The following is a 22,474-nucleotide window of genomic DNA, read 5'->3' on the forward strand; positions in this document are numbered from 1 at the left end:
AATCAATTTTTGAGTGTGTCAAGGATGACTTGCCTTCAAAGGAGGGAAGTCGAGGATGCAAGAAAAATTGACGAAAGTACCCTCCATAGTTTCGATTTTGAAGATAATAAACCACATTACAATTCGGGTTGGAGAAGTAAGTTGCCAAGATTAAGGCACACGCAAAATACGTTAGGATTGGTTGCAGAACTCCGGTTCCATTTCTATTTTATTTCACATTTCATATTATTCAAAGAGTTACAATAAAATATTTCTTTAAGTATATGTGATTATTCTTAACTTTTTCATTTATATATAAAATATAATGTATTATAAAAGGGTTACTTGTATTTTGTTCTCCGTAAAAATACTAATAGACACGGACTCTCATTGGAAAAATGTGATCCCTAAACTCTTGAGCAAGGAGCTTGTAATTTTGTATGTTGTGGACAACCCATTAGTGCAGGTATACGACTTTTTATGGGATGTCTTTCGTTCGAACCTTACGTTTACGTATGTCCGTGAGTGTGTAAAAAAACAAAAAACTAAAACTTGTATGTCAGGGTTCGTATTGCTCTGAAAATTTTTCATTTATTATTATTTTTATGGAGAAACCTATTAGATCTAACCTAAGATGAATTACGTACAAAATTGCAAGTTGGGGAGTTTAAATATCATAAGAACAAGAAGGGAAAAGTAGATAAGGTACCAATATCGTCATCGCTAAACGGCTTCGTATCAGCAATCTCATCCGGCGGCATGGTGAAGCCGGTGAAGGAGAACGAGAATCCTAAGCTGGCGCTGGAGGCTCGGCTCAAGGCTGCGCCGCTGCCTAAATCATCCAGCTCGAACTTCATCTGCGCACTTCTCGACTTCCGAATGTGCGTCTTGTTGCCATTACCACTGCTGCTTCGTCGCGTCTTGTCTTGTTGCCATTACCACTGCTGCTTCGTCCCGGCGACGCAGCAGCCAGCCGCCGGCTGGACTTCCGAGAGAGACCGCCGCTGCTCTCCGCCGCCTCGGCGGATGATACCGGCGACTTCAGTATTGTCTCCACCGATTTAGTTCTTATCAGACTGCTTGCGGAGTTCGTTTTCTCCATCATTAAACTGTGTATCTGCTGTAGGAAATTGATTTGCAAAATTGTTGGTGAAAACAATGAAATTACATTTTACAAGGAAGAAATGAAACAGTTACATGCTTACACTTATTTGGAGAAAATTAGAGTGAGGAAGAACAGGAAAACGAACAAAGTGTCAGAAGGGTTGCTGAAGGAACACTCTTATCTCACTGTAATAACAACTTCTGAATGTGCAGACCCTTCTTTTATAAGGAGCTAACATGAGGGAAAGAAACCTTAAGTTACATGACTGCCCCTCAACTTTTGAATACCATGAAAACACCCCCAAAATCATGCACTTGTTCCAAAATACGTACTTGACATAGACGTGAAGATAGGATAAAGTTATGGTAGACCCAGGTTTTGTTTTCCAACAAACCATCAGTTTATTTGAAATATTCTATAAAAATATTAAATTTTATTTTTAAAATAAACTTTTAAAGTGTTTGAACGAATGAGATGTCAGAATTTATAATATATTAATTAGAATGTTTAATATAGTAAGTTTTTCATACTTTAATACTGATCGAGATCAACTATAGAAATAGACAATTTTGATTAGGGAGGAAAAATGTTAATTATATAAAGAATAAAAATTAAATACTAACAAAAATGATGAGTCTGCTTCTGTCTATTGGATGTTAAAACTAAAAAGCTAGCTTACAAAATATTTTTAAGAAAGTCAGGTGAAATTAATTTTTTCTTAAAGAGCTTATAAGAATTTTTTTTTTAAAAAAAAAATTATCTTTATTATTTTGAGATTTTATAAGTTCTTCAAAATAAAATTCACAAAACAATTTTCAAGAGTTTATATTAAGCTCAGAAACATATTATAAGATGTTTTGAGAAATTTATAAACTCAATCAAAAACCTTCAAAGTGGATTACATTTTTTATTATAAATTTAATTACACTTTGTATTAATTTTTTTTGACACAAATGCTACACGTATTGTGAAAGTTTGGGTGCAAGAAGACGGGTGTAATTTCGGATCAAATTGGCCTGGAAAAAAAGTTAAAATTATCAAATTTTAAAATTATAGAATTAAATTGTGAAAATCAATTCATACAGAATTAAAAATAAATTATAGTTTTTCAGAGACTTTTATTCGTAACGTTGTCAAATTCAAACGGGCCGTTAGGTATCGTTTTCAACCTCAATTTGTATGTTTATTTTTTACAATTTAAGAAAAGAAAGAAAAAAAAAAGACATACCTCTGAATTATTCTAATTACAACTTTTAATAAAAAGATGAGTGCAATATGTATGTGGAGTGACACACTATTTCTAATATTTATTGCTTGTGTTTGAGGAGTGGAGTGAAAGGCATAATCATGAAACAGCGTACTAAGAACACTACAAACTAGGAGGCGGAGGACTAGCGCATTGAAAGAGGTTGTCGGTAGAGCTATATATTTCCGTGATGTTGTACTGCCAACAACGCGTTCTCTTGAAACGTCGCATTTTCATGCCTAGATTAGTACTGCCTTGTTCCCTTGCTGTCTTCATCTTTTCTTCACACATGTGATAATGCGGATAAGATGCGACTTCCATTAAGAACAAATCAAATCAAATTTACTAATAACGCAATTGCTATATTTTTATTATTTCTTTTGTTCTATAAAAAAAATATTTCAAAAATTAAAGTATTTAATTATATGAATTAAGCATTGTCAGGAATATATATTTTTAATAACATCAAATTTTGTTTAAGAACATTATAAAAATTTTAAGGCAAAAAAAATAAAAATCTAAGGGGTATCAATGAATAATCGAAAATTCAATATTTTTTATTTATATTATACATATTATAGGAGAGCAGTTTTATTATTAAAATTTGACAACCAACAAAAAGAAAATGAAGTGGGGGGAAGAAATGTTGGAGATCCACAAGAACTGGTGCCTGCCAAACCACGTGGCGGGGAGTGGGTGGAAAAGGTCTGGGTTTGGGTGGACACAGCTGAACACTGACCCACCCCCTCTCGTCCACACACGTGGCATCGAGAATCAATTTCCTGTTGGTGGCAGCCGCCACGTGGATCATAGAATCACGGTTCTTTGATGATGATGATGATGATGGGCCTTTACATTCTTGCTCCACAAATTGTCATTAATGTTTGATATGCTTATATTAATAAAACATTTTTTCGGAAAAAAAAAAAAAAAGAATCATATCCAAAACCTTGGTAAAGAATTAGATCTCTTTCATAAATGCGATTACACATCACTTGAAAAGTCACGTGCCCTTTTTTCTTTCTTTTTTTTTTAGGAAAAGCAAATTGATGGGATGAGAAAAATGTGAGCAAATAGAGGATAATTTTTGATAATATTTGATATTTTTATTTACTTAGTGTTAAATTAAAAAAAATTATTTAGTTTATAATTAAAAATTTCAACGACCCCTCTCCTCCAATCAGGAGAAAAAGAGAACGAGATTCAAATTAATTACATTATGGGTACATTATGATTATTATATAATAAATATACTAATTAAAAAAAAATGATGAGTCATATGTGCGTAAATAATTAAATCAATTCATAATATGGAGCAACAAAGACAAACCAATGCCGGAATCCCACCAAAGAATTAGGGTAGGAAAAAAGGTGGTAAGAAAAGAAGAAAATGTGAGGTAGAAGGTGGTGAAGCGTGACAGACGCAAAATAAATGTAAATGGCGGGATTAGCTGTAATAAGACAGGCAGGGAGTTTGACGTGAAAAAGATAATATTTGTCCGTTATCCAAACAACAAAATAAGACGTACAAGTAACATAACATGAAGTTATGTGTCCACAACCACAGGTTTGTCATCCCTCAAAAGGGTTTCCCTATCAAACACAACATAAATGACCTCAACTAGTTTTTTTTGTTGAGAGAGACCCTTTTGCCAAAGATAAAACACTTGAAAGATGATTGGTTTAGATTTATGAGATGTTGGGGAGGAGAAAGTTATTTTTAAATAATTGTAAGGAAATGTAAGAAATAGAAGTTTATTATTTTTCTCACAAATTTCAAATAAAGTATAAGAGGAAAACAAATAAGACATAAATAAGCTACCCGAGCTCGACTGAACAATGTTCCTGCAAAGGATGGCCATACATATATGTGTGAGTGTGAGTGTGTGTATCAGCTCTTGGTGCAGTCAAGAAAACAGTAAGAAACCAACATTCATCAAGGACAGTGATTAGAGAATGGATTCATCAGACTAATTACAGAACTATAACATACTACCAACAGTCAAAATTTTCTATAAACAATTGTAATGGCTGAAACACAAGACTTAAAGAACTATGGAACATATAGACAGTAATACCAAACCCAAAATACAACCTAACCATGCACAAAACATCGATTCCTAGCACAAGCGTCCTGCTGTAGATTCTGACTAATCTTTACAAGAAAATGCACTCAAATGATGTCATTGATACATCATAATTTACACAAGTCCAAATATGATGTTCCCAAAGATTACCAGACTTACGAGTACCTTTTAGCCCCATGCTTATCTGTTTTGCAATCCCTTGTTGCGAAAACCAGTGTCTTGCATCATAGCCACGAATTCGCTATAGTCAATCAGCCCGTCCTGGAATGGTAAAGAGTAATATTTTAAGGTAATGTTGTCTATAATTTAAGATGAGAGGTCATTTATTGTAAGAAGAATGTATACATTATCCTTATCAACTTCACGGATGATTTTGTCTAAGTGAACATCGCCTAGACCGAACTGCTCACAAGCCAGTTGGAGCTCTTCCTTTGTGATGTAGCCGCTACCGTCTTTGTCAAAATATGAAAAAGCTGCATACAAATGGTCCTCTTTCTGGACTTTGTTTAGATGCAGCATTGCTGCCACAAACTCTCTGTAGTCTATGGTTCCACTATTGTCGAAATCAGCCTAGATTATCAGGAAAGAAAGTTGATTTTATAACGTAAATAGTATTTGGAATAATAAGAAAGGAAACTCAAAGTGTTCTGCACTTACTGCTTGCATCAGACTGATTATTTCTGAATCTTTGAGATTGGCCCCAACTCTTTCTAGACCTTTCTTGAGTTCTTCCATGGTAATCTGTCCACTATTATCAACGTCGATCATCTTGAACATTTCCTTGAGTCCGCCAATTTCTTCCTCAGAAAGACTTTCAGCAATAACCTATGCAGAAAAGTTTTGTCACCTACAGCATGAAATGTTCTAGTATTTCACACCCTCACGGCATGATAACAACATACCATATATGATGCAAATTCTCCTAAATGTAGAGCTCCAAATAACTATTATTATGGTGTTAGTTAATTTCTATATCATGAATTCTGAACTAACCATCAAATAATCTTCTTAACCACCCCATTAAAAGCAAACTGATCATGAATGAAGGTGGTGCCACACAGGTTTAAAGCAGATGTTTATGAAAGAAAAAGACTGGAAGAACTCACTCTGATTGCAATCTTCTTGAGTTTGTTCATGGCGGAAAATTGTTTCAAACGACTTAGGACAGCAGAATCAAGAGGCTTATCTGGAGCTTCACCATTTACTTGTACCCATGGATGGCCTGTGCAAACACATTACAGTCGCAGTGAAACATTTCTGGATATATTGCATATGCATGCAAATATATGCATATTGTATCTGTGTAGGACTTGATACGTTAATTCTTGTAAACTACAGATTCAACTATAACCCAGTAGCATGTTGATTCTTATCAATGCACCAGTATGCATCTTCGTTTTCCACTCAACTTTATGCAGATTAAGAAAATGGCAAGATATCATTGACTCCTAAGGACCTGAAATGTCAGGGTATTCATATACAGTATACTCACAAAGAACTTGATGAGCTGTGGGCCGCTTTTTGGGGTCTCTTACGAGCATTCTTCTGACAAGATCTTTTGCACTGTCAGATATGCTGGGCCAAGGTTCAGATACAAAGTCGAGTTCCCCTCTTAAGACCTGCTCGAAAATTCCCTGTTCCGTTTCTGATCCAAAACAAACATTGGCATGTAACAAAATCAGATTAACAACTAGGGTAAGTGTAATGAAGCGAAGCAAGGAAACAACATGTGCAAAAGAATGATGCTTACCATCCCAAAATGGCGGAACTCCACTTAGCAAAATGTAAATGATAACTCCAGCACTCCAAATATCACATTCTGGGCCATAAAGCTTCTTTAGTACCTCTGGGGCCACATAATAAGGGCTTCCAACCACATCAGTAAATGTTTCACCTGAGAAGGTAAACATCAGCATCTGATCGAACATAGACAAAGATTGACTATGGTAGTAACATCCCAACTACAGACAACAAGCAGGATTCTGCTCTAACAATAGGCATATAAAAGATGAGAAGTTTCATTTCTGTTTAAAACTATCCCTCCTAAAACAAGAAACTATGATGATCAGAAGTATTCTGTTTCTGATAGTAAACATCCCGCCTAAAATTGAAATAACTGAGTAAACTACAGTTACATATTGAGTATAAACTTTTTCGTTTGGTCAATGGTGGCAGAAGATCTGGCTGGACATTGACTACAGCCGAAAGTTTTACCATCTGTATTTCCTCTGGAATACCACTTTTAAGAGACCTACATGATTTCAAATATTGACATAAAGGTAAAACCATATTGAAGGGTTCGCAAATACAATCCCGAGCTATTCAAGTGAACAAGCAAATGGAGTAGCTTCATGCCTAACCTCGTATTCTTTTGAGATGCCCATGTTATATATGGCTAACAAATTGAATTGGAAACCCAGAAGCATGCATGAAATTTGAAACGTCTTCAACAGATGAAAATTGAGATGGGAACTAGATAAAGACACCTGTTGCATATATCTTGATATATCGAGTAATGCAAAATTGAATGGCTTGTGTTGAATATAACTACATAGTAGAAATTCACTCCGGAAAAAACTCCAATAAAGTTTTGAACATAAATTGATCAATTAGAATATCACATTCGGATTAACGCCGACATTTGATAGTATTGCACCAGCAATTACATATATTTGCCAATTCTTTCCTTTCTTTTTATGGAATCAAAGCTAGGTCAGGAAAGTATTTGACAAGACTTATATTCAGTTTTAAACAATCTGAAACTGTTTGGTCTTTGTTTGTTATGATAGTTGCCCTTTCTTCTTCATAATGCTATGTGATGGGCACTGTATGATTGACCACATGACACGGTTTTTTATGCTTACATGTGTGTAAAACACAAACAGATGCATTTGGAGACTCCATATAACTTTATGAAACACAAATTTCATCCATAACAAGCCATTTCCAAATCACCACTGTTAGGGTTCTGGCGGTGGAGATGGTGTTACACAGGACAGAGTGAAAAAAGGACCTAATATTTCCGAGCCCAAATGAGTTGAATTGGAATTGCTTAGGTGAGTATTCTTACAACTTAACCAAGATCTTTTAATCATAATTTTTAAACTCTGGGATTTCTCATCTATTCTTTGATGCAAAAATATTTTCGCATTTTGACTTGTCAACAATCAATGCTCATAATGCGAACTGAGCTATACACCATAACATGGAAATCAACAGCCATAATTGGAAAGATTTCAGTTTGCTAAAAGCATGTCCTAAAGTAACTGATCAAAATGGAACCAACTGTAAGAATCCATAAAGGAGAATCAAGGTATCTGACTTTTATGCTTTCCATCCCATATCAAAGAACTAAGAAACCTCTTCATTTAGCTTAACTCAGATATATTCTATAATTAAAAAATCTGAACTGCATAAGGGAAGTGTAAAATAAATTATTTTCTGATTAATTAAATCCAAAAGAAAAGGAACAAGGATAGAAAATGATCCAATTGAATGAGCGCCTAGTAAAGTTTAACAAGCCAGGTTGATAAAGGTTAGTGCTGATTACATAACAAGGAATTCAATAAGATATCAAGGGTCAAGCAATAAATTCTGCCATTTGTCCTCAGATGAGCCTTTGATGCTAGAGGTACAAGTCCCTGAAAAAGATATTTCACTTTTTTGAAGAATGTTGACAGGGAAGGTAATGCCTAATTTATTGGTCTGGTTCCATGATATTGCGTACTCAGTTGTCAGTGGTTTCACTATAACCCAACTAACTGAACACAAAAATCAGGATTTCAGATTCAATCATATTTCTATTTTTTTTTCCTTTTGATAAAGTGACAACACAAAACCTAAAGACAAATTATAGATGAATACCTGGTCTGAAGAACATTGAGAGCCCAAAGTCAATGGTCTTAAGCAGTGATTCCTCTTGGTCATCCACAAAAAGGAAATTCTCTGGTTTCAAGTCTCTATGCATAACTCCCAATGAATGACAAGCTTCTATAACACTAACTATCGTCCTAGCTAGCTCCGCGGCTTTTCTTTCCGTGTAATGCCCCCTCTGTATGATCCTATCAAAAAGCTCCCCACCTGCACAAAGCTCCATTACAACATGAACTGCAACTGCATCTTCATAAGCTCCAACAATTGATATAACATTGGGATGCCCTGCCAAGTGGTGCATTATCCGAATTTCTCTTCTAACATCCTCAACATCCTCCTCAGTTATCAACTTCCTCTTAGCAATTGTCTTGCAGGCAAACTCCTTGTTAGTCTCCTTCTCCAAACACAAGAACGTGGTCCCAAATTGTCCCTGTCCTAACTTCTTCCCTAAAGTATATTTGTCCTTCAAATTTTCTGTTTTTCGCTGTAAAACTGACTCGACCCGTAGTCCTACACTTGATACTCTCTTCATAGGATTAGGCTTGTTCTGTTTTGCCCCTTCTGCTGGCTTATTGTTATTATTGGCATTGTTAGTATCGGTACTACTATGATTATTCACTTTCGCCTCCTGGTTTGCAGGCTTTTGGTGATCCGTCGGCTTGCCTTCACCACCTGAAATTTTGACTGTTGCAGGCGGAGTTTGCACATCAGACGGAGTTGAACCAGAGCTTTTAGTATCTGAATTCACAGAGCTCTCATTATTTTTATTGTTATCCTTATTATTCTTGCCACTGCTGGCTTCTTGTTCTCGATTTAAGGCTGGAAGGCTCTCTGGCTGCCGGGTTTTCCAGACGGCTGCCGTCACAGATTGAAAGAAGCCTTCGTTCCCCAACTTAGGGCCTACACATGTATTCCCCATCAAACACTGTGTAGTCTCTACAAATCCCTAGCCCTCTTGAATTTCACCATCCAAACAAGCCTTTGCTAATCCCATTCACCGTATGCAGCCACAAATCTTGAAGCTTTAAAAGCCAAAATCAACACCCATCTGTAGGAGACCCCCCAAATCTGCGCCCCCAAATCAGTGATCCTGTTAATGTATGAAACCAAAAAAGATCCAGAAAAACGCAATTCTCTGACGAATTAACGCAAATATGCCAAAATGCATCAATTCTTGGATCGAAAACAACGTGAATTATCATCAATCCAATAATTGCACAGCTAGCGCGATAAGATCCACGCAGAGAAGAAAAATGGAAGTGATCAGAAAAACGTGAAATGTGGTGAGAGTGAGGCGAAGCCACTCGGATGAGAACGTGAATAGCAGTCTGGATACGTTCAATCGGCTTCAAATTCTACATGTTTTTCATGCAGAAATGCAGGCGGTGGGGCGCTTACCACAACCAGACTGCGCGCGCAGAGAGGGTGTGGATTTGGGGGAGATCAATCTCAGAGAGGTGGGCGCCTAAAATTCCACTCAATTCAACATCGGCTGATATATGTTTCTATGGCATCACAATCACATAGGTTAGTTCATGCAACGCATGCATACCTCCCATTCCACTCCTCCAAATACGCCTCAAAAACAAATCAAATTCTCACTACTCACATTAAATATAATTTATTATTATTTCTTCCAATTCCATTTATTAAATATAATCAGCTGTTCAACATCAATATCACCTTTTCTTTACAACAAAAGTGTAAATAAAATAAAAGTATTATATTATATGCTTATAAAATAAAGTTTTCTCTCTCAAGAAAATTGAACTTCAAAAGTATTAATGCGTCGATAATAATTTTTCCTTTCAATTCCTTACTCAAAACCACATCCACATCAAAATTCGAATTTGGGAGGTCAAAAAATTGTATTTATATATTGACGTTGTCGATAGCAATTAAAATAATGGGTGGACTAGTATATAAAAAAAATTAAAATCACGTATATTTTTTTTAGAAAATTACATAACTACCCCTAGGCCCTCCCTTTTGATCCGTCGTCGATATTTTCGCATAAAAACATATAAATAGATTATTATAGTATTGGGTACTTTGCTTGAAAAATATATTAGAATTAATGCATTTCATTGCACATGTCTGTAACTATGAGGTACAAAAGTGGTTGAGTGGGTCAGATTTGGAGTGGACCCGACCCGTCGAGTTATTAAACGCCGTTACTGTGAGTAACGGCGACTAACGGCTTCTCTACTACAGGGAGGGAACCCAAATAATTCAAAACGAAATCCAAAGCCAATTTAATAGATTTGAGCCGCGCTCTCCCAAATCCCGCTTCTCTTTCTCCATCCTGTTCCAATATCCATCTCCATTCTCCACAACACTCCCTGGAACTGGAAGATTCTTGAGATAATCCAGAGAAAATTAGAGGGGGAGTAGTTTAGTTCAGATGCCCTAGTTTTTTTCTTTTTTTTTTTAATTTCCAGCGTCCAATCGATCAGGTTTTATTTTGCTTTATGTGTTTTTGGGTGGTTTCGTTTCGCAGATAATCACTGTTTTTTGTTTCTTCTCTTCACCTTGCGCTATATATCAGTGTGTGTGGATAAGTATGAAATTTAGGTTTCGTGTTATATGCATCAGTTCCGCAAGCTGAGGATGACTAAGGTTGCTGCAGCCGGTGAATTGCCTACGTCTAATGCTCTTCATTTTGGTGGTGGGGCCGTCGGAGGTGGAGGCTTGAAGATTCAGACCACCACTATGAAGCGGAAAACTCCTTCGGAGTTACGGGTAACATTTCCAGCCCCAGGTTTTGGAATGTCTATCTTTTTCATGCTTTATGTTTATTAGACCCTTAAATGACAGTGGTGGTTGTGGCATTACGATTAAGGTGTTTTTTTTTCTTTTTTCTGAGCGTACTTGTGAACTATGTAGAAGTGAGTGGAGTAGGAATGTAATTTATATTTAGTTCGATGGTATGGTATGCTGAGAGAAGGTTTTGGCCTTTTGGGAGATAACTACTTTCTGAGGCAGAATTAAAATAATGCAGCCCCTTGCCAGCAAGAATGTGGTTAGCAAGTATATATCGGATGAAGTTAAGTTGTTTTGTTTCATTTAGGCTTTGCTAATCTGATAAAAAGTGAAGTTTTATGTATTCACTTTTTCTGTGAAGAGCTAGGGTTATTTCACTAGTCACTGGTTATTGGAAGTGACTCGGAGACCACTCTTAAATGGTCAGGGAACACACCTTGAGGCAGGCGGTGCTCTATATCTGAAGAGCACACGTTAGATATAACTATACTGTTAAACTATTGGCAGTGTATTTATTCTCATTATAGGATACCATGCTTGCATATGCTTAAGGACAAAATTGCACGCACGCACACACACGCCACATTTATTTTAAACCCATAATTTCTTGCAATTATATGTCTTAGTTTTCCACAATCCTCAAAATGTGGAACACATGCATGGATCTGAGTAACATTTGTCACACGTCTTCTTCAAATATTTAGTTATTGTTTTCTTAAAAAAGATCATATACTTGTTTTGGTGGTTTGAATGATGATCTTCGTTTAATGGTTTGCTAAAACAAGGCAACGGTAACTAGAAATCAGCTACAGAGTATTAGATGCTTCTTTTTTTGTTTTATAATTATTATTAATTTGTTTGACAGGGAGAACTACTGAAGCGAAAGAACCTGGTGGAGTGCATTGACGAATCTTCATCTGTTACTAGTTCGTTAAGGTAGAATTTCCTGTCTTTTCATATATTACTTTGGATTTGCTTTATGATAAATTCTTCATTTCCTTTAGGAATGTAGATGGCGCAGTTTATGCGCCAAAGAAATCTGATTCATCAAAAGCACCAAGATTCACTCGGATGGATGAACATTATCCAGTCACTAAAACCAGTAGGCTGCTTCCCAGAAAGGAAAATCTTAAGGTTACAAGACTTTCTTTTAGCTCTCATTTGTGAATGCTTTCACTTATATATCAGTGTCATTTACTAATTTTTCCGCATACTAAGTGCACATATTGTATTATGTAATGGACAATTGGCAGGAAACATTCTCCAGCAAGTGTTTTGGCAGCTTAAAGAACTCCAGTCTTCCTATGGATTTTAAAGCCGAAAGTCAAATGCAAACTGCATGGTACACTCCTTTTGTATTAGTCTTCTTGATCGACTTGGTGTTCTCTTTTCTGATCGAGACAATTTATTTTCTGCATGTCCTTGAAGTGTGGATAATTCTGTTGCTTCAGAAGGCGGCAATGACTCTTCAAATCAAACTAACAACTCAAATGGAAAATACACCAGTAATACTTTTAAGACTGTTCGAGAGTTATCACAGGGTGGTGATAAGTTAAATGGCTCCTCATCTGTGGATATGGTATTCTATTTGCTATGATTTTTGTCTAGAACAAAAGAAAAAAGGAGTATGTAGAGATCTGAAATTTAAAATACTCTTCTTTTTATACAGGGCAAAGCTTTGAAAGGGCTGGTTTCATGTGAACCTCATGTTGCTTCAGCTCCACCTGCTGAATCTGATGATAAAACAGGAAATATTGTGCCACAAAGCTTTTGTCCAGAAATCCATATACCTGGGCACAAGATTCCGCTGGATTTGACTCTAAAAACTAATATGCGGTTCCTTTCTTCATCCTCCGTGAATTGGTAAGTTAACTGATGCATTCTTGTTGTTGAAGTGCTGGCATTGTCTAGATGTTGCAAATTCATGGATAAACCATAGTTAATAAATGGTAAAGAGAAATATCTACCCATATGTATAGTAGGATATCAAGGACCTGAAAACTTGTTCATGGTGCTGTTGTGGTACATATAACTGTCAAATTTATATGCAGTTGTAGTGGACCATTGGAATCAGTATTCTAAACTGGTATGCTCTTTCAGTGAACATTTTGGTCTTTGGCAAATCTATTTGCTCTATGCAGTCACTGTGGGATAAAATGCATTTTTGTGTTGTTGAAATACAAGCTATACTCCTGATTCATTGGTATAAATATGAAGAAGGAAATGTGATACTGCTTATGTTGTTTTGTTTATCCTATCTTGATATCTTATTTATATGCTTCATCCAATATACTTCATGGTTTTACAGGTTTCATAGGTTAATAAATTGTGCTGCCTTAAATGGCATGTGTCTATCCTCGGATGTTGGTGGTCAAGGTTGGAATATGACCTGCTCAGCAGAACCTAGCTCCACCGGTCAAATAACTAATCGTGGGACTTTCCATTCCTGGGTGCACCCTCAATCTACTCTACCCCGTGCAGTCATATCAGCATTAACCTCTGCTCCAGGAGGTATTTCTGTTGGGGTTCTCTTTCTATAGTTATTCTCTAGCCCCTTTTCCCCTCTTTAATAATTTTACAATTTATGAAGGGCAAGTGGACTTCCTAAGTAAACGCCAACAGACATGGGAGGATTCGTTTCGAAGTCTTTACTACATGCTGCGAAAGAACATTTGTAAAATTTTTTATGGTAATGATCTTTTGCCATAAAACTTTTAACATATCTATGAACCAACATGTTGCTGACTGCTGCCACTTTGTGGTGCTCAACTTTCAGTTATATGATGGTTTAGACCGGATGCATTGTTAGAGTCACAGCAATCAGTGATAACACTTACTTTCCTTTCTGTCACATTTTCTTGTACTATGGTGACATGGTCTGATGAAATTACATTTGTACTTGGGCCACCCATCGGCAGTCAGACTCTTAAATATGTCTTTCCTTGCTATGCCAGTGTGATATCTGGTGTATAAGGTTATGGATTTTACTCAAACATGACAAGTAGTCTGACTGTCACAGTTCATCCTCACACCTTTCATCTCTTTAGGAGATTCACAATTATGACATTGCTCTCTTTTAACACGATCCTTTGTCCCTGCACCATGATTTTCTGAAATTGGCATCAAACTGGATTTCAAAACTTCTATTAAGTTGAAAATATTAGAAACCATACCACTAGAAAATTAAATGCGAGATTATTGTAGTATAGCTTATTCTTGAGTCCTGCATGCTTCAAAATCCTCATCATTTTTTTCATATTTAGGTTGTGATGTCCCAGACTTATCTGCAGACTTGGGGTTCCTGGCAGACTAGAAAATGAACCTCCTCGGCATCAGCTTAATTGTTGTTGTATCGAACAAAATTACAAGAGCATGTAAAAGCAGAAAAGAACAACTAAGAACTTCCCCAACTCTAACGAAGATACTGGAGCTCTATTTAAAAGTTGGGAGTTGATTGAGCTCTAGTGCTTTGGATATTTCTCCAAAATAATGCTGTCTAACTGTAGTTAAAGATGACTACCATCTGATGATCATAGAATGTAATGTCTATAACATTTCTTGCACACCCAGCCACCAGTCTGTTCTGTTTATGTTTTTGGTCATTCATGATATTAAATTTTGCTTTGCCTTGTTATGGATACAAGTGAAATTAACTTGCTCGTTTCTTTTTTGAACTTTTACAGTGTGCACTATCCAGTTTGTAGTAATGTTCACTGCATTCAGTGGTCCAAAGAAAACCAAGTGCTCTTGTCGTGCCTATATATCTCAGTCAACAAGAAATTTTAGGTCACTTCTGAAAGAACATGTAAGTCTTATTATCTGCTAAAGTACGAGTTTGTAGAAACTAACTTAAGTATGTGTCACAAATAGGTATTACCCAAGTTTGTTTATATCTTTTGATTTCATGTTTCATATAAGTTGTAAGACATTTTTGTGTTCTTCATGAGACTATTCCTCGTGCCACTCCTTTTTGTTGGTTGACAAAACAAATATGTTTATCTTTAACTTTTACATTTGATTGTAGGATGTGTCATTCTCAATGCCTCTTTGCCGCTCTAAAGTGGAAGAAGTTACTGCAGAAGACCTTGTTGAACTTTCCGAAATTCAAAAACACAATCTAGGCCAGGTTTGCAATTTGTCCATTTCTGATGATTATATCTCTTCGAATCGAGAGGTCTAGAATAAACTATTTAAACTGTGATTGTTTGGCATTTCATCTCAGTGTAACAAAAAAAACTAAAAATGAAATGGTTTTAGTTGAGATGAGATGTTTTTGAGTATGTGATTGGTTGTGACTTAAAAATGTAATGATGACAGTTGATATGATGTGTAAAAGGTATTACGTAACAAAGAAAATGTAATGATTATAGTGGATGACATGTTTTTTTTTTTTTTGAGAGCACTGAAGTGTGTTTGAGATATTTTTCCTTAAGATGAGAAATATTTTCTCATAAACAACAAACCTTGGTCTACTCAGATAAGATGAGAAATATTCTACAAGCAAGCACAATCTTAGCATCTTGTGGGACTATGATTGCTTGGTATCCACTGCTCAGGATCCACAGCTGCTCCTTTCTAGGTTTGGTAGTAACTTTTTGTACCTGAAATTCCTAATTATGGTCAGAGCTACCAACAGAAGCTGCTACATAATTTTGCAAATTCCATGTGTTGTCCTTGTCATTTGCAAAGATGAAAATGTATCTGTTTCATTCTGCTACTATGCAATTTGAGGCCTTGTCATTGAGAGAATGGAATGCTGTTGTAGCATGAGAAAAGGCTCAATAATGATTTGTCGAACAACTCCAATCTCAAATGGACAGTGATGAGACTTTGGTAAGAATACAAAAAGGGCATGGATACAACTGATCTAGAAACCAAAATGAACACTAAAACAGAAAAAGTACATAGAAATACCTCCTCAAGTTGGAATATATCTATCAATCATTCTCATGCTTTGCCCGTAAGGCCCTGGTGGAAATATCTGCTCTAGGAAAAGAACGAATGGCATACTATGTTTCTGGCTTATCACGGGTTCACAGATGAAGTGTTATTTCATGAAAGATCTTATTACTGCCAATGTCAGTGGATTCTGATTGTTGCAGTACATGGGCAACGGATCATTTTATGATGATTGCACCTAAAATAATTGGTGATGCAACTGAATGATGCAGACTCGAGCTATGGAGTCCATGACTGGTGTTGATAACACCCCGCAATCGTTATTGATGTTTACTGGGAGCAAGAATGTACATGCCATGTATGATCTTCTGTTAAACTATAGGTTAGTATCTAGGTTCACTTGTTCTGTAATATTGGTTTTCGCAAAAAAAAAGGAAAAGAGATTGAACATAATGTCTTAATTTTTATTTTAATGTTGCATTATCTCAAATTTGTTTTTTTGGCTTACTTCCAGATCTTTTTTAACCTCTTTGACTGGTACTGATGTTCCTGTGCTGTATTCACCAGTTCCCTTTCAAAACGCAGCTCTTTCTGCTCCTGAGGTGAGCATTTTATATGATCCGAAAAGCAGTGTGCACGGACTATATTTGTACAAACAATGATTATCTGTTTATTGAAACTGGTTGTAAGATAGCATGGCATGATGACCTCTATTGCATTGGCAAGCTGTTACAATCAGTTGCAGTTTGGAACATTTGATCTGTCGGTTTTAATCAATTGGCTATCCGTGGCTTTACCAACTTCAAGTTTTCCTATTAAAGAGGTTGAAAAAGAAAGTGCAAACTGTAGATTATCATAAGAGTCAATAGCATTATCCGGTGTACCTCAGCATTTGTTAGACATTTTTACAGTTAATCTTTCTATGTTTGGAAAAGTAATTTTCCTTTGCTTTCCCTCTTTTTGTACTTGATGTATTTTAAAGTAAACTGCAGAAGCAAAGAAAAAAGAAGGATAAAAGGATCCCTAATGAATTAGTCTTTTGTCTTTTCAAAAATTCCCTTCTTTCAATTGGCATTTGCACATGTTTGTAATGCAGGTTAGATGCAAACAGGTCAGGAGGGTAGATTACATCTCTTCCCAGCTACAAGACTCCAATATGGATAGCGAACCTACTAGAACTTCATCTGCTGGCATGTGCTATAGTGTTGAAATTAGGGATACCTATCTTCCGCCATGGGTAATTTGTGGTATTTGTGATGCTATGCGTTCAAATGGGGGTGACTTTCAAGCCAGGTATCGCAATTTGTCATCATTGCTTAAAATCAAATGTTTTGCTGATCAATAGGCTTTCCTAAAAATCATCAACAAGAAGCTGAAATCACTATCTGGAACACTTGGCTCAATGATCAGTTTGCTATTGGATTTGGTTTTGTTATTTTATCTTGTGATTTGCAGTTGAAATAACTCTCCAAGAGTTCTGCAGCATAGTGCCATTAGGTGTAGTGTTGGAACCATGTGTACTTTTTACCTGTGTATTGATTACCTGCAGAAGGAATTTTTATGTATGCTTGTGTCAGGCCTGTAATTGCACTTCATTCTTGTTTATTTCTGCACAAGCCAATGCATAATTTGGAATGAAGAACATACCAAGGATCCATATGCATGAGAAGCTGTAATTACAGGCTAAACAATGATGATCTACATGCCCTCTAGAATTGAAGCATTATTGCTCTGGTCTAACATGCTGTGGATCTTCTGTTTTTTTGTGTCAACCTGCGAACATGCCATTTTCGCAGTAATTCTTGTTATAACAGAGGTGTCATAAAAGTTTACCTTATTAATAGTTTGTGCATTGTGGATACTTAATGTTTTTTTTGGCTTATTTTTCCTTTGATTATTTGCAGCTTTGCGACAGAGTCCATGTCAATTGGCTTGAATGTTGGTCTAGACGTAGCCATGGACCAAACTGCTCAGCTAAATCAGGCAGACTTGCCATTGCAAGAAAGTTGTCAGACTTTTGATATTCCAAACACAAGTCTTTCACTTAGAAGGAATTCTGCTTTTTTAAAAGGATTGAAGTATGGTTGTGGTTCTTACACAGCTTTTCTGTCACCAGTTGAATGAGTCGAGAATGTATGCATTTAGTTCCATGTATTTAGACCAACTTGCCTTCTGTATTATTCTGTTTAATATCCAGTGGTCCTAATTATCCAAAAAACAAAGATAAAAGAACAAAAGGATTAAGTGCTGCTGTTCAATGCCATCTTGATTTGACTTGTACAGCTCTTCATCCTAATTCAATTCTAGAAATGGAAGGGTAATTACTAATTGTATTGTATTTGAGTGGAGAACTTGGAGGATGATCTCTGAAGTTCACATCATAGTTGAAAGCTTTAAATTGACAGCTCAATTACTGGGATGTATTTTTTCTTTGGAGCAATGTTTTTAGTGATTTACCTAATCTTTTATTCACCTGCTTTACATTGCTGTGATTAGAGAGCTTCAAAGTGTGGAGGAGAAAAATGATTGCTTTGGAACAGGATAAATGAAAGGGCTGGTCAGCAGCTTCCTTCCCGATGGGTGGCAATAGTCCAACTAATGTTTTTCTCTGTTTGGTTGTGTTTTCAAGAAGATTTTTTTCATTTTTTATTATTTGGGTAGTTGGGATTTTGTTTGGTCAAGCCATTTTCATTGCATTCTGTTTTCAAGGAGATTTTTTTCACTTTTTACTATTTGGGTAGTTGGGATTTTGTTTGGTCAAGTCATTTTCATTGAGAATGCATTTCTATTTTAATTCTCAAATTTTTGAAATTATAGGTCACATGGGTTTGTCATACTTGTCAGTATGTCTTTTCTTGTTTCAAATCAATTAAAATTATTTCAAATGATAAGACTCATTTTGATTATTTTATAATTTCACATATTCAATTAATTTGGTCATCTGTTACATTAAAAATATATATACTTATATTTAACATTCTCATACCTATATACCTATATTTGAAAATAACTAATCCAAATATATTCTTAGTTTTTGAACAAAAACCAATAAAGCATTTCTACTCATTTCCAAATATTGAAAACTGAAAATAAAAATAAAAACACAACCAAACGAGAAAAATTATTGGTTTATTGAAAACGGACAACACTCTATTGGATGCTAAAACCCACCACTGCTTGAACACTTGCCCCAAATAAACTTCATTCTTCTATCATTCTTTCCCATAAGCGGGTGTTGGCCTAAAAATTTGTTTAAGATATTTTATAAGTTTATATACTTGATAAGATGTTCTTAAAACTTACAAAATATTAAATATTATTTTAGAAATAAACTTTTTAAGTATTTGGAATTTAAATTATAGAGCCTATAAATGTTAGTAATTATAATTTTGCAATTACATAATCAAAGCTAAGAGTTTTTTAAGTTTCCAAGAGTAAGTTGAGAACTAAAATTTTGTAGAGGAGTTCAGAAGTTTCAATCATCTTATTTTTGAATTTTACAAGTTCATTATCTACTAAAAAACTTTTCAAGAAAATAATTTTAAGAGTTTATAAACTCACCGAAACACCCTCTAAAAGAACCCTATTCCTAGTGTTATGTAATGCCATGAAAGGTCCAGATGAAATTAGAACCAGTGTTTGCCTCACGACTGTAGTTGAGCATAAGAATGTGAAAATGCTTTAAGGAACTAAGCACAGGAAAAATTAAGAATTATCCATAAACGGTGCGCACTGTACACAAGGCAAAGTAACAACACACAATGTCAATGAACACGGACGAGGTAGTATCACCTCAAGGATACATAGTATACATATTTTTGTGAATCAACCAAATTATATATCCTGTACCAACAAATGAAAGTAAAATAACACTGATGATTGCGCAAGATAACCAAAACACCCATCCTATCGCAATAATGAGTTCAAGAAGAAAAATATAATGTCAACAATTATCCAAAGAAAGGTGTATGGTTAAAGACACAAGATGTCCAAATTGGTGAACATAGATTTCGCAGATGGATACAGAGCAATCACAGCTGGTTTACTTGTTTGTATTTGTATTGAATATACGTCTCCACTCTCCCACATGAGGACCTCGGTCTAAGAGCATTAGTAACCCTGCATTGTTGGCTGATAAACCGAACATGTACCTAAGACAATAAGAAAAAATTTGTAAGCATAGGTAGTCTCTCCAGCAGTAAGTGCCACAAAAGACCATCTATAAATTTTCTGAAGCATCAGTAAGATTCAAAATTTTCTCATTCCATGCTTAATCCAGTCTTTCATTCTTTCTTCTCCCTGCTACTTATGAAAAATGTGACACGAGGACCCCGAATATTCATCAACAACCCCAAACTAGCAAGTGTTTCTTAGTGTGTGGCCGCTACAAATACTAATGAGTTCTTAATTCGGTGGGTAGTATTGAAAGCTCTCTTTTCAAAAGGGAAGAGCTCAAGTACTGAAGGAATAAGAGGCCTAACTGAGGGTGACTTAATTGAATGGTCATAAAGATAATCTACCTAGCCACATACAGCTAATGAAGTTGGTCATATGCATGGAAAGACTAATAAGCAACAAGTCAAGCAAAAAAGTTCAATAGATATGAGCTCACCTGCATCTACGCGCTTCTCTTCTCCAGAAAATAATAGCAGTAATCCACTGGATAAGATCAATACATTGTCAGCAGACCTTTTTGGTATGTAAATAGTAGAAAAGACATTTCAAACTGACAAACAGCTTTAATGTGGCATGATTCAAGAAAGAATTAAATTCCTTTTCATATTCAAATTCTTCATTCTTAATGGAGATGCCACGTGGAGTTATCCTTAAAGATAGAAATATCCGCAGCTGGGCAAAGAATCACAGAACATAAGAGAAAATGGGAAGGACCCAAAGATGGAAGCATTACCATATTAGAGTCTCCAATGAGTTTGCTTTTAGCTGTTTATACTTAGTTTAGGCTTCTAAAGTGTAATATTCAGATATATGCCCCATTACATTGTCAGAAAGAAAGGAGAGCACAAAACTCAGTTAGTTCACTTGAAGAGATCAGAATCATATATTCCAGAAGTATTAAAATATGATGAGGCAAATCATAATTAGAAGAACGAAAAATATATAGAAACCAAAGACGCTCAGAAAGCATATTCTCAAGAGGCAACAAAGCTAAAGATGAGCAAAAAACAAGTACAGAACAGGAACAACTAGCTGCAGTCTTACCTCTATAGCCTCAACCATCTAATAATGTGCAAACAATCATGCACCAACACAAAAGACCTAGTCTGGAGAGGCTTACAGGAATGGAACCATAGCTGGTTTTGAAATCCACAACTCGTATTAGCTTAAACGCCCTTCTAATGGTAGCAAACATAGTTATCAAAAGAAACTCAGAATCTTCACCAGTTTGTGGATAATTGGTTAAAAAAATTTTAGTGGCAATTTGAAAGAAAAGAATGGTTATCGAAATTAACTTGGCCAAGTAGAGGTATGTTTGTTTACGGATCTGCAAGAATAGGCCCTTGGGTCAATGAGAGTCCTGGAAAGATAGGAGATGTCAAGTGCATGAGGCTCTGCCTTATCCTGAAATCTAGGAGGACTAGTGCACACCAGAATATTAATGAATTTATCCAAAGACTGGGTATTTAGTCAAGTGCATGAGGCTTTGCCCTATCTGAAATCTAGGGAGGACTAGAGCACACCCAGAATATTAATCAATTTACCCCAAAACTGCGTATTTAATCAATTGTGCAACTGAAATTAATGCGGCATAAGAAAAAAATGGCACATGTACTGAAATGAAGAGATGCAAAACAGAGCCACAATGGCACTCAAGATCATATTTTCTGGTTGAAACAGAAACAGCTACAGTAATATTATCATCATTACCTTGAATATTGACATGATGGAAAATTTCCCAACCACGGACTGCTTCCTCTCAGGCATTCTCCTTGCTGGAGACATTTCATGACACAAGTTCTGAGCTATCTCCTTCAACAACACCATTTGTGCTTTATCAGTTCCAATTGAAATAATTGCTTGCCTCATTGACTCTCGATCAGCCTCAAGAGCGTGGAGCCTTGCATACAGCTTCTGTATCTCTATGTCTGAAACATCAGAATGATTCATAGACTCCCTAGGGGTTGCCATATATTCATCACCAACAATGCCAACAGAAGCCTTCCGATCCATGAAACCATTGACTGAAGCTCCCTGATAAACAGAATCAATTGTGTAAACCCTGTCACACAAGTCATCTTCTATTTCTGACCCATTTTCCAACTTCCTCAAATTAGAATTCTCCTCAATATAGGAAAATTCCGTCTTCTTGAATCTGGCATCAAATTTTGGAGATTCTCTGGCAAAATCAGGGCCGATTTCTCTACTCATTGCGAAAAATGAATTTCTGCTGTCAGTAGAAAACTTCCTAAGATGCCTCCGGGATCTTGGAGAATGACCTACTATTACCTTTTCAAGCACATTTTTTGTGCCAATAAATTCACCATCAGGCTGAATGGCCCTTGG

General features: G+C 35.9%; 4 protein-coding genes across 15 annotated transcripts in view; 1 reads left to right on the forward strand and 3 right to left on the reverse strand.

Moving 5' to 3' along the window:
- LOC105173968 (ABC transporter G family member 22-like) overlaps window positions 1–1,314 on the reverse strand; it is a 7,139-nt gene extending 5,825 nt beyond the window's left edge. For 6 of the 10 annotated variants that reach the window (XM_020697944.1, XM_020697943.1, XM_020697942.1 and 3 more), the window contains exons 1-3: window positions 1,185–1,314; window positions 919–1,099; window positions 689–880 (exon numbers count right to left, since the gene is read on the reverse strand). In XM_020697944.1, the coding sequence (XP_020553603.1) occupies window positions 689–880; window positions 919–1,084 (358 nt within the window). In that variant the 5' untranslated portion in view covers window positions 1,085–1,099; window positions 1,185–1,314. Of the gene's footprint in view, window positions 1–688; window positions 881–918; window positions 1,100–1,184 lie in introns of those variants that run through there. The other 4 variants (XM_020697941.1, XM_020697948.1, XM_020697947.1 and 1 more) reach the window with 4 other exon arrangements.
- On the reverse strand, window positions 4,263–9,886 carry LOC105173969 (calcium-dependent protein kinase 20). Its single transcript, XM_011095912.2, has 7 exons — window positions 8,282–9,886; window positions 6,168–6,311; window positions 5,910–6,062; window positions 5,524–5,639; window positions 5,075–5,242; window positions 4,763–4,987; window positions 4,263–4,678 (listed from the first exon to the last, which is right to left on the reverse strand). The coding sequence occupies exons 1-7, from the start codon at window positions 9,207–9,209 to the stop codon at window positions 4,598–4,600; spliced, it is 1,815 nt and encodes a 604-aa protein (XP_011094214.1). The 5' UTR covers window positions 9,210–9,886; the 3' UTR covers window positions 4,263–4,597.
- Window positions 10,471–18,305, forward strand: LOC105173970 (protein downstream neighbor of Son). Of its 3 annotated transcripts, none has more exons than XM_011095913.2 (15): window positions 10,471–10,746; window positions 10,886–11,032; window positions 11,919–11,989; window positions 12,058–12,187; window positions 12,307–12,395; window positions 12,482–12,632; window positions 12,723–12,916; window positions 13,362–13,564; window positions 13,644–13,742; window positions 14,737–14,858; window positions 15,078–15,179; window positions 16,225–16,334; window positions 16,467–16,554; window positions 17,049–17,245; window positions 17,857–18,305. In XM_011095913.2, exons 2-15 carry the CDS (start codon window positions 10,901–10,903, stop codon window positions 18,074–18,076), a joined length of 1,908 nt encoding a protein of 635 aa, XP_011094215.1. In that variant the 5' UTR covers window positions 10,471–10,746; window positions 10,886–10,900; the 3' UTR covers window positions 18,077–18,305. The 3 variants fall into 3 exon arrangements, with proteins under 3 accessions (XP_011094215.1, XP_011094216.1, XP_020553293.1); XM_011095914.2 differs by having other exon boundaries at window positions 10,471–10,683; XM_020697634.1 differs by lacking the exon at window positions 10,471–10,746 and having other exon boundaries at window positions 10,753–11,032.
- Window positions 19,651–22,474, reverse strand: part of LOC105173972 (myosin-binding protein 7) — a gene marked incomplete in the record, with an annotated part of 4,317 nt that continues 1,493 nt past the window's right edge. Inside the window, 3 exon segments of the mRNA XM_011095915.2 lie at window positions 19,651–20,103; window positions 20,565–20,611; window positions 21,839–22,474. Of these exon segments, the coding sequence (XP_011094217.1) occupies window positions 19,995–20,103; window positions 20,565–20,611; window positions 21,839–22,474 (792 nt within the window).

This window comes from Sesamum indicum, linkage group LG11 (assembly GCF_000512975.1).
Source record: "Sesamum indicum cultivar Zhongzhi No. 13 linkage group LG11, S_indicum_v1.0, whole genome shotgun sequence".
Lineage (NCBI taxonomy): Eukaryota > Viridiplantae > Streptophyta > Magnoliopsida > Lamiales > Pedaliaceae > Sesamum > Sesamum indicum.

Bases quoted from the DNA above. Each gene is read 5' to 3' on its own strand.
- LOC105173969 (XM_011095912.2), bottom strand. From the start codon at position 9,209: ATGGGGAATACATGTGTAGGCCCTAAGTTGGGGAACGAAGGCTTCTTT. The intron at 6,312-8,281 runs GTATTCATCTAT...TTACCTTCTCAG, and splicing joins CTCAATGTTCTTCAGACCAG to GTGAAACATTTACTGATGTG. The intron at 4,679-4,762 runs GTATACATTCTT...TTACCATTCCAG, and splicing joins GTGAAGTTGATAAGGATAAT to GACGGGCTGATTGACTATAG.
- LOC105173970 (XM_020697634.1), top strand. From the start codon at position 10,877: ATGCATCAGTTCCGCAAGCTGAGGATGACTAAGGTTGCTGCAGCCGGT. The intron at 12,396-12,481 runs GTACACTCCTTT...ATGTCCTTGAAG, and splicing joins AGTCAAATGCAAACTGCATG to TGTGGATAATTCTGTTGCTT. The intron at 14,859-15,077 runs GTAAGTCTTATT...ATTTGATTGTAG, and splicing joins GGTCACTTCTGAAAGAACAT to GATGTGTCATTCTCAATGCC.